Source organism: Cyanistes caeruleus, chromosome 1 (genome assembly GCF_971803275.1).
Source record: "Cyanistes caeruleus chromosome 1, bCyaCae1.hap1.1, whole genome shotgun sequence".
Lineage (NCBI taxonomy): Eukaryota > Metazoa > Chordata > Aves > Passeriformes > Paridae > Cyanistes > Cyanistes caeruleus.
In genome coordinates, this window is record NC_141701.1 from 22,416,196 (window position 1) to 22,428,413 (window position 12,218).

General features: G+C 34.9%; 1 protein-coding gene across 1 annotated transcript in view; it reads left to right on the forward strand.

The window, feature by feature from the left end:
* Positions 1 to 12,218, forward strand: part of STK3 (serine/threonine kinase 3) — a 128,256-nt gene that overhangs the window by 26,939 nt on the left and 89,099 nt on the right. The window contains exon 6 of the mRNA XM_086881707.1: positions 341 to 508. Coding sequence (XP_086737833.1) covers positions 341 to 508 — 168 coding nt within the window. The remainder of the gene's footprint in view (positions 1 to 340; positions 509 to 12,218) is intronic.

Below are 12,218 nucleotides of genomic sequence, written 5' to 3' on the forward strand. Positions count from 1 at the left end.
TTTTGTGTCTGAGCGGTGTTACTGCCACTGGTGGTAGTGGCAGAACTAAGATTCTTTATCATGGTGAGTATTTAATGTAGTGCAGGGCTATTTGGTTTTTAGTTGTTTGTTTTTATAATCCAGTGTATCAAGTGCCTGATGATCCCTTTAAATCTTAGCTTGATGTTTGATTATTGTCACCGCTTCGGTAGGCTTATGGGCTGAATCTGTTTGGTCTTAATTGGAAGGCACTACCAATGGACCTTTGGGTGGATAATTTAACTTTTAAATACAGAATTTATATAAAAATAATCAGAAAATAAGCATCTCTGGTTTAATTGGATAAATAATATAATTACAGGATACAATGGCAAAACGTAATACCGTTATAGGAACTCCCTTTTGGATGGCTCCTGAAGTCATACAAGAGATTGGCTACAACTGTGTGGCAGACATCTGGTCCCTTGGTATAACATCAATAGAAATGGCTGAAGGAAAGCCTCCATATGCTGATATTCACCCAATGAGGGTAAGTGTGTTTGTGGCATTGTTTGTTTTATTATTAGAAAAAACAAACCCTCAAACCCACAAGACATTCAAACCCCCCTAATACTGGAATCCTGAAGCTGTATGTTTATGAATAGAGATTTTAATACTAACAATTTTTGCTTCCTGTATTGCTTCCTCTTGACTCCAGTTTGCCTGTGTTTTAACTTGTTTCCGTAAGGTTTCAGAATGCCTTTATCTCCATTTGAGGGGAAGCTGCAGCAGGAAGCTCTTAATTGGCTTTGGGGTAATATATGGAATCTGTTTCATACTGTAACTGCACTTGGAGACTTCCATCACCAAGAGTCCCTCTGCTTTTGAAAGGCAGTTTTGAAATAAAGGTGACCTAAAGAGGAATTCAAAACTGTCCTATGGGAGCAGTGCTAATATTACTATTAGAAACACCTGACAGCTTTTATTTATTAGTGACTCCTTAAGTCTCTTACTGAATAAGTTTACTTTTTTCAAAATAAATAGTAAAGAGAATTAGTTGCTTTGTGAGGAGTAGCAGTTACAAAGGAATTACTTGGAGAAGTTAACGAGGAACAATGTTTATCTAGGGATAACTTGACATTGTTAGTCATGGTGTTATTATTTTGTAATGAGCTATAGAATAGCTGTGCTGATTGCACTGAGCATCAATAAACACTCCATTCGTAAATTGTTTAAAACCCATTTTGAATTAAGAAGGCACTTTATATTGCTTTAAGCATACCTTTTTCCAGAAAAATCTTTGTAATTTGCAGCAAAATTGTCATACATACTAAATTATTTTATTCAGTTTTCTTTTTCTGGTGCCTCATGTATCAGAATCTTACTATAAAGAGGCCACCACTATAGAAAGAGAAGATTCTGTTAATATACAATCACTGTAAGGTGATGCACATCTGAATTCAAGTGTATTTAGTGCTATTTTAGTTTGTGGTGTTCTTGATTTTTGATTGTATGTTCTCTTTGGAGGAGAGATGTCTCTTGAAATTTCTGTTAAAGCTGGTGGGTGATTTTCATTTAGAAACACTACATAATTTTGGAAGCAAAGTTTAATAGTTTTCCTGCACCATATTTTTTTTCTATGTAATTAACTGTTTAAAATTACATTTCAAACTAAAAATACTCAGGTGAAAGCTGAGAACAAAGTAAGTATCTCTGAAGCTGGATTTTGATAGGAATTAAAGTTAAGATGAAATAACCTCTGAAAATATTTTGAAGAATGATGACAAATTAAATACACTTGATCATGCTAGTATTTTTGGTTATACTTCTAACAAAAATGCCTTGATTACATCTGAGTAACATCACTGTATGTAGTTGCAACAGCTGTTGAAAGGTGAGGACTACATTATCGTTGAGGATTTTTATGTGCATGACAAAAGCTGCTTATAAATCAAAGGTCACTGAGTTTGAATGCTTGTGAATCTGTTTAATTCTTGCAATCAAGTGAATGCTATCAAAGGCCAATGTAATATAACACAATTCTGGATTACATACAACATGTGTTCTTGTTAATAAATTACGTTATGGTTTTTAAGGGCTTGTATTTAGTTAGTACTCTTTTGTATATTTGATACCTCCAGTTTTTCTTAATTTTTATTAGTGAGTTGTTACAGTGGTTAACAAGAAATACACAGATTTAAGTTGCAATAGTTTTTCTGGTGTCATATGATACAGCTTCACAGGATTTTTGGCCATATGTAGATGCTTTGTTTTAGTTATGACACAGAATTGATACAGGCAAGCATGAAAGCTTGGGCAAATTTTCATTGCTTTTTCTAGATGTTGCTGGAGTTCTGTGGTATTTATGTAAGGCACAATTTTGTTGCCTGGGAATGCACAGTGAAATTTCCATGCACACTGTTTTGCTGTAGGCTGGTTGGCACTGCCACAAAGGTAATGCACTGCCAGTAGGCTATTTCCTTGTCAACTGCATTTACAGCTTAATAGAAATATTACATGACTTCTTTAAACAAGTGTTTTGGCAGAGAGGAAATAGCAGTTTCCATGCAAACAAGCATAGCTTCCTCTGCTTAACCACACTCTGACTTCTCCAAAGAATTGTACTAGTTTCAGCTGGGAAGGAAGAAGTGGGGGGTGCAAAATGGAATTTCAGGTGGGAGGGGGAAGAAGAAACAGTTTTTTTCTGTTTAAGTATTCCTGTCATAGTGTATTTGACTGTGTCCTCCATGCTATTTCACTTGTTATTGCTGCAAACCTGAGTTCAACAGGAGCTATACTTGTCACACTTGGTTTGAGGCTCAAAGGTCAAGAGCACTTGCCAACTCAGTAGTTGCAATGCTTTATTCACCTAAGAATTATGGACTACCTCACATATTTGATGTCAGAGTCCTTTTCTGCTTTTGCTAATGATGAAAAGCGAAACTTCTGTATTTTCTGTGTTTTTTTGTCAAAGGAGTGTTTTCAGGTAGTTTTAAAGGAGGGAAAAACACAGATGCCCTCAAGGTTACTCTAAAACATGGTGATAGAGCCACTAGAAATAGGAAGGAATTTGCTGATAAAAAAAATCACTCAAACCTAGATAATTTAACTCATCTAGCAGGGCTAAAAGCATTTTGATTGCAGTAGACTGTGCATCAGACAGGGTTAATGTGCAAACAGTGTTTGCATCTGCCTTTGATTGCTCTACTGTGATGAACAGTTAGCAATTTATAGTGGAGCTAATTAAAGGGAATTTCAATGTGGTTCTAGATCAAGACTCAATCTCTTCCTCTGAAGCTTAATGTTTTAACAGCTGAGTTCCCATGTCCCCAGCATATATGACTGCAGCATATATGCTGTAGTGATAAAATATTTATGTCCTACCCCAGACAAAACTTAATTCAAGCCATTAACTCTTTTGTTTGGTCACTCCTTTGCATGTGATATCTCTCCTTATTATTTCTAAATTCCCTATTTTTACTCTCTAACAAGAGCAGAGAATGGACTGTTTTACTTTAACAGTTGTGATTTTGCTTTTTTGCTAAAAACTGGTAACATGCTCATAAAATATCCTTTGTCTTTGCTACTCAAGCCGTGATCTCAAATTGTCATCTAAGAATTGTTTTTGGTGGAACATCCTTTAAGCTGTGTAGTTTTCATATGATCCTTCTCCTGCTGATACTTGGCTTTAATAACAAGTAGATTAACAGCACTTTGCCATAAAGCTAGTCTTAAAACTTAAGCATGGCTCTTTTTGAAGTCCTTCTCTAGGCCACCCTTACTAAAATTGTTCCTCATGTTCATGCAATGATGTGATCAATTATTTCTGTAAGACTGAGATTTTTATGATCAATATAAGTGTGGGCTGCTGCTGTTAGAGACATGCTGTCTGTAGCCAGGAGTTCCTGACCTTTCCATTAAGCAAACACTAACATTTTGTGGCCTCACATATATGGAGTTGGATAAAGCAGCTGATCTTCTGAAAAGTTAACGTGATAGAAACCTCCTAGAAGTGGGCCAGAGATGTTGTAGGAGCAGGTAGTGGACAGAGGAAATGGGTTGAGGGGAGTTACTGTTTTTGAGCCTTTTAGACCAGCTATAGAACTGCAATGTGTGTTGTATAAAATTTCCTCTTCTTTGTGAGGTCAGCAGTTACTGACAGGTTGTTGTGCTTCAAATAAATGTTGGTATCTCTCTTACAAAAGACAAGGAAAAAAAAAAAGGAAAAAAAAAAGCCCAGATTCTTCTCTTTCATGCTTATCAGGCAATAATTCACATTGTTGTGGCATGGAAGAAGCTGGTGCTAGATGTGTTTTTCAACACTTCACAGTATTGGTCTTTGTTTCTTTATGGTGAAGTTTGTTGGAAATGGACATGTGGGCATCACATGTTCTGCAGTGAATTGGAGGAAGCCAATTTGAACTGCTTCCATTTGCCTTAAGTTCAATCATGATATTTATTTTTCCATGGCACTTACCCAGATAATCCATGCCTCCTGCTTAGCCTGTGTCATTTCTACCCTGGACTAATCTGTTTGTAATAACCTTTTATTCCTGATGTATCTCATAACAAACTACAATTTCCCGGTTTTTTATTCTTGACATATTGCATTAAAACTGGAGATTGAAGTGAGAATTACTACTCTGTAGGGCTCTAAGAAAAAAGGAGGTATCATGTGGAGCATGGCAGTCATATTGGGGCCAGTTTTTCAGCCACTGAGAAGACACTTTCTGTATGCCTTTTGTGCTAGAAATTGAGGAGAGGAAAAAAGAAAAAACACTTCTGTCTTTCTGTATAGTCACTCTTGCATTTCTTCTCTCCAACAGATGGTGTTATCTCATTGGTTTCTGTTATTTTCTTTAAGAGTTCACCTATCTTATCTTAGCATTACAGCTTTTAAATTAGACTAGGTTTGTAAAAGTATATGGTTTTCTTATTTTAGTGCTTTTGCTTATCTTTACAAAGACTTTGATTAACTTCTAAAAAGTCCTTTACCTTTTAAGAACTTTCTATGAGACACTGTTAATTTGTAACTTGAGGTCTTCTTGTCTGCTGTGTCAAGATAGAGTGAGCTAATATTTAAAGAGTTTAAAATATAGATATTTGATTGTACATTACTGTTCATTATTTTACTACTCTTCATAATCTTGTGGAAGAATGACAGTGAGATGTTTTGAGGTGCACGTAACATGTTGCAGTGGGGACCTAAGACACTGATATAGCTGTGACAGCAGAGAAGTTAGAGAAGCATGTGTTCTGTTGCAGGGTTTTGAGAGGGCTGTTGTAAAACCTTTGGCCCTCTCTAGGCTTTAAATGGAATTTTTATATTTGCTTTATTCAGACCTAAATACAGGCGATGGGTGCAGAGGGGTGGTATTTCTGCCTGTTTCCATGCATTTTCAACATCCAATTCTACTGGAATGAGCTTTTAGGTGCTCACATGATAAGCTTGATGAGAGAATGGATCCCTCTGGAAGCTGACCAAGTAACAAGAAATAGCTTTCAATGATATTGTTAACAGGGTGCTCCAACTAGGTGGGAACAAAAATGTGTCCTAGGCTGGGACTGGTGGAAGAAATGGATCATCTGTTTTTGGGCATCAATGAAATTGACTTAGGTAGTTGCAAAACCAGTCTCAGCTGGCCATCTGTTAATTTATTATGATTGAAACTTGGTGATTATTTAAGGAAACTGTGGAGCTTCTCTGAAATCGACTCTTAAAAATGCTGATCCTAGGGGATAAACGGGCACTTTTGTAGCTGTCCTATTTGTCCTTTGAGGCTTTTTCTGGTTGGACATACTGATAAAATTAAACATGATTCTGGACCTTTCATGGCTGAGTGTTCCCCCACCAAGCCTTCCCCCTTCTCCACCTTATTCTGTTCTTCCACCTTTAAATGCTGTTGCTATGATACAGCAGAACTTCATGGGGGAAACTCCCATGGTCTTCAATTTGCAGGCAGCTGAAGGCAAGTTTTGATTCAAAATGTATTTGCCTCTGGTACTATTTATAGGCAAAGTTTCAAATAGGTGTTATAATTTCATTCAAGAAACAAAATAAGCACTGTTAACACCAGACTTTATTTGTCTAAGAGAAGATGAAGCATGTTCTCTATATAGACTGAGGAAAAAAAAAATTGTCTCAAAGGAATTGCTTTTTACATAAATCACCATGAGAAATACAAGTCCATATTCTAATGGGATATGGAACATTTTTTCCTTGAGTGAAGGACCAGTTGCCACTCTGCTAATACCAGTGTTGATCTGGGTATAGTATCTTTGGTAGTTTTCATTTTTTGTTCAATAGTTTTCAGGACTGAACTCTATGGAAGCGTGACTTATTTTCTTAAGGGTTCTTAACAAAGAAAAGCTTTAAATTTTAATTAAATATGCTGCTAATTCAAATTAGTCTTGTCTACCTGCTCTAACCAAAATGTGAATTGTTGTGTGGAGATTGTTGTGTGAACCAAAACAAAAAAAGATGAGGCAATGCATTTTTTAAAAAAAAGGTGCTAAATGTTTTTTTCATTCAAGATTTATTTTACTTGTCAAAATAAATATATTCACTTATTTAAAATAAATTATCAATTTTTATAGTGTGTGAACAGACCTCTTTACCTGAGCTGCTTATGGTATAGTAAGTAATTGCTGAGGTGCAGACCGGGTCTTAACACCCTGTTCATGATTTGGATCCTTTCAGCAAAGCTTCTGGAATAAGATCATAAACGTTGGGCAAATTAAAATGAGTGATTGTGTACATTTGAACTTGCATATCTGTGCGTGTTTCCATTTTTTGTGAACAAATACCTGAGGTCCTACCTAAAAGAAATATTTGCATAGTTTGCTAGAATCTTAATATCTGGATAATAGATCTACTGATCACCAGGAGAATTGCTGTAGTTGTCACAACAATTGGACTTGGTAGCTTATTTCATCAGATGTTATTCTTTAATGGGTATATGAAAGCACGTTTTCTATGGGTTGTTATATGTACCTTAATGTGAGGAGATATATTTCTGGAATACAATTAAAGCAACTGTTAACTATTACAGTAATGGCATTTTTGCTAGATAAAAAGAGAGGCTTTAGACACTTGGTAATTGTGTCAGTTTGACATTACTTTTATTGTGGTTATTTTTAGCAGTGAATTGAAAACTAAATAAAGGGCAAATTGTGGTCCTGCAGAAAAATAATTTTCTGTCATAGTTTCACTTATGGCTTTTTGGCTTATGGCTGCTCATAGAGGTGCAGAGATCCTGTTCTGTAGATTTTTAATTTTTTTTTCATTTCAAAGTGTGTATGGTTCTCCAAACTTAGAGCTACCATTTCTGATTTTAGTTAAAATATGTTTTGTGTTCACTTACATATGTAAGGTGATTTCAAGTGCTTTATTCCTTAAGCTTGTATTTTTTGTGGAAACTCTAGTCATAGATACAGACATATATTACCCTTTGAACATAACTTCTTTTTTAATATGTAATACCTGAAGCATTAAAGCAGGCAGTGAATTTCAAAAGGTTTTAATTTGCTTATTTGTTAGTGATCAGCCCTCCTATGGACTTGCTGTAGAAGTGAAGGGGAAAAATTCTTATGAGTGAGGAAGTCAACCCAGGGAAGTGTTCTAGGGGTATAGTCTAGTTTCTTGTAATACAGAAATTTAATTTCTTTCAGTTTTTCAGTGTGCCTAGCACAGAATTTTAGTGAGAATTCCTTTGGCATGGCTTAGTCTAAATATATAAATGGACTAAAAAGAAATGGTATGTGAGTTGTCCTCAAACACTGAAGACAAGTTTAGAGGTATCTGGTTACAAAACATATGAAATATAGCATGTGATACTTTATTTATTTTCTTAAATTGCAATCAATAGTTCATTGATTGACTTTGCCAGACTCAGTGATGTGTATTGAGCCTCCTAGGGAATGATGTGCCAGCATGGCAGCATCCAGTTGCCAAGATTGGATAGCTTGCTATGCAAAAGGATAGTATGTTTAATATCAGCACATTTTATGTGAAAGGGGAGATTTGTAATACCATTGTGAAAGCAATATAGGAAAAATACCATTTGTTCTCTGGCAAAACTTCAAAGATAGTGAAAAGTTTCTCCCTAATAGCCCAGGGAACATTTCAAAGAGGTTCTGCCATGTGGCTTCCCAAACAAAGGATTGACAGATATCTCTGGTTTATTGAATTCTTTAATGATATGATATTAGCATTGATTTACTGTGAAAATCCTAGATTACTTGAGGTGTGTTCAGTGATTAAATTGGAGGATTACAGCATCCTATTCCTGTTCACATGAAAGCTTTTGTAAAAGTCTACAATCTGATGTATGTAATTGTTGTCTTCCTGTAGTATTGCTTTTTAAATTTACCCTCTTTTTTTCTTGCATATCTCTATCTTGCTTTTCTTTTTAGTGAAGAGATGGCTTGAAAGTTCATGTAACAAAGCTGTTGCAATGTTAATAAAGTGAAGTTAAAAGTTATAGAATAGTTGCAGAGTCTAGCATACATGTTTGACTGTAGTTTAGATAATGCATCCTTACTCCTTTACATCACTAGAATTTTCTTGATGTCACTAGAAGTTTGGGAAGTATAATAAATGTTTATTACTGTTAAAAGTATAAATTGTACATTTTTTAATTTTGTTGGGTTTGCTGGTGCGTATGTGTGCAAAAAGGAAATGTTAATCTGTCATGTGTAATAAAGTAGCAGAAACAGAATATTTGAAATTTGTACTGGAACTGGAGTTTAATTTGAATTAAATGGAAAACATTTATTGCATGCTTCTAAATGAGGATTTAATTAAAATTAAATTAGTGCATCTTTTTAGACTTACCCCTGAATCGGAAATTTGAGACATGCTTCAGTTGATGGTTGGTTTTCTCTGACTTCGATTAATCACTTTCAAAGTAAGTGGAGGATCAGTACAGTAATTCTGTAATTACACACACGTCAGTTAACTTAAAACTTGTAAGTAAAATAACTGTAAAGGGAGTTGGATGTTGGTTAATTTCATGTAATGCTGTGCATCTTCTGTGAGTGATTCAGATTCTTAGAAGTGCTAATCTGAAAAAAGGACCCATACCATAATGCGACCTATTTATTTACAAGATCCTTGGGTGGTAAATGTTGGACCTGGGAAAAAATATTTTTCAAAGATGTTGGAACATGAATGAATGAAGCCATGAAATTAATGGAAATATTCTTGATGACTTGAGTGAGCACTGGCTCAAGCCCTACGCCTGTAAGCACTAAGGATTACATGATAGAACTGTTAAGGAGGGGAAAGCCCGCAATGTGTCCAGCAGACTTAGCATGGCACAGGTTAACGGTATCAGCTGGGCTGGCTGCTTTCTCCTGGGCAAATGTTAAAAGCAAACAACCTTCCACCAAAAAGCTTATTCAGAAGTTTTAAATTGCTGTGGGTTTGCTCATTTGTGATGTTAGTAATACTGTAAACATAGATCATAGTGCAAAGCAAAATGATTTTGAAACTTGAAGATCTCAAGAAAATTTTATTTGAAATAATCAATTCGTAGTAAATCATCAAGATGCATTAAATCTAAAATGACAGTTTTAACATGACAAGACTTTTTTATTAATGAGCTTTACAGCCATTGTTATTTAAAAAAAAAAAGAAAGAAACAAACTTTCGGTCATTTGTACATGTCATTGCATCCTGAATTTATTCAGTTTCTGTTTAACCTGCACTATGGATGTGGAAAATAATTCAGAAATATGTTTATACACAGATTTAGGAGACTTTATTTTATCTGCAATTCTATAATACTATACTATTATATAATAATATAATTCTATAATACTATAATTACTATAATATAATTCTATAATCTTGAAGGATATTGTCAAGTATACCACTTTTAAGTGAAGAGCTATACATATTAGCTACAAATATACTTCAATTTTTTATTTCTATTATCTTTCAAGTTCTAGGATTAGCACTAAATATACAAGGTTAATTTTTATTCAGAATGCGGCAGTTGGCTTCATTAAAGAGGAGGGAGTCTGTATATTGTTTTTAATTAAAATGTCTGTTTTAATTATTGTGTATAACTAATATCTTTTTAAGCCAAAAAAGAACTTGGTAAACAATTTTAAGACATTCTTGGAAACTTGAATTAATGTTTATTTATTGAAGTGAATTGTATGTTCATTTTTTTCTTAAATATGTTTTCTGTCAGTATATCTAGTTGACCTGGAGGAAGTGCTTTAGAGACTTGATTGCTGTATTGCCAAATTCTTAACACATTATTACAAGTTTTAAAAACAGAAGTGTATTTACTTGGATTTTAGGTAAAGTGATACCTGATTTTTTAATATGTGGGAGAAAACCGCAATCAAATTAGGAGGAAAATATTAAGCTTCTGTTGCTACTTACCAGTAGATTTTTATATGCTTTGAGCCTATACTGGTTGTTTACATTCGTAAAGAATCTAAAAAATTGCTTAGATTAGGAGGAGGAAAAAATTTGGAATGAAGAAAGCTTATAAGGACTGCATGTACCCTGTTTCTGTCCTGGTATTATATTGCCTTAAAATGTACACTAGGTGATTTTTAAAGAGGATGATGCATATTTAATGAAGAAATTTATTTATTTAAAAGGAAGGGCTGCCAATCAGTCTAAATTTACTTCAGTTAAAACTTGATGGTCTAAAGACAACTTATAATCCTTTTCTTGTTATAAAGTATTGTCAAATTTGTAGTAGTATCAGTTAAGTTTATGGAAACTTCGTTTTAAGGTGGTTTAAAATAGAAGTAAATCTTTAATTTGTATTTGATGGCACCTGTTTTCATTTTGTTTCCCTGGCAACACCAGTGGTATCAAAAATTGCCCACAGACCACCCTGATTTTAGAGAAGAATGAAATCAGCCTGGCTCAGCCTTTGATTTAACTGACTAAATACTTAGACAAAGCTTTAATACAGAGTCAGTACTTTGCCAATTAACTCAAATGATTTGGGTGTACAATTTGTGCTTTTTTTTTTTTTTTTAATTAGAATTCTCTGTACTAATGTAAGTTTGTATTTTTCTACTGTTTTTAAAATGCATTGAGATACAGGAAGTACTTTTGATACACTGTCTCAAAAAGTGTGCTTGAAAGCTGGATTAACTGCCTGCAGAAAAGTAAAAACTCATAGTTTCTAGATAACACATTCTGCCTCCTTATAAAGCTGCACGGATCCGAGATTTTCTTCCAGATGTAAATTGTCATTACTTACATTCCTGTGGGGAACAAAGGCAACATCAGTGTTACCTTCAGATTCTACTTTCATCTGTGTTTCTTAACTGTGTCTGAGAACTCACCTTATGAAAATTACATATATGTTGTTCCAAAAGCATTAAGATTTGTGGCATTATCAGTTTGTGTTTCAGAAACACAAACATGGACATAATTCAAAATACTGCCTATCATTACCTACTTGCCTGAAAAACCGCTTTACTGACAGAAGCCTCATCTGCTGTGAGGAGCTCCTCTGGGCTCCGTGCTGTACTGTTGATTATTAAAATAAGGAAAAAGTTGGTGTTCTGGTGGAGCAATTCATATTTATAGTGATAGTTACAGGAGTACTGGACAATCTGAGAAGTTTAAGGTGTCTTACATTTTCCATTCTCCCCCAGAAACTTAGAATGATTTTGGAAGCTAATGAAATAATCTGTTCCCAGAAAAGAGAGTGCCTCTGATATAGTTCATGGGTACCTGTGGTGTAGTAATTCCCAGTGTCCTGGTGCTGGGACTGGAGGCATTAGGGATGGCAGCCCAGTATTTTCTCTAGTGCTGCTCCTTTTCTCCTGCTATGAAAACATAAAACAGGTAGCATCAGCCAGCACAAGATTTATTGGCAAACTGACGTGCATATGTTGAAACAGTCATCTGTTTCAAGCGGGATGTTCCTTAAGAAGTGTAATAATCATGAACTCTAACCTGGGGCAGAGGGCACATCTGTACTGGGCAGGTACATCCAGACACAAGTGAACTTTGCCTGTACTGTCCCCTTTTCAGTTTTCTCTAGGAGTTTCTCTGGAGTAACTGTGTGTGCACTGCAAATGTCTTGCTTTTTGTTTGTTTCTCTGAATAATATGACTAATTTGTACAAGCTGTATTTTTTGATATTTAGAAGTGGCTAGCGTTTGATTCTTGGTGGTGAAAATGAGCACATGCAAGTTCCTAATTTGTAAAACATGCTGTTGTTAAACAGTCAGAATAATTAAATTATTTAGAGAAATTGGCACAAAGTTTC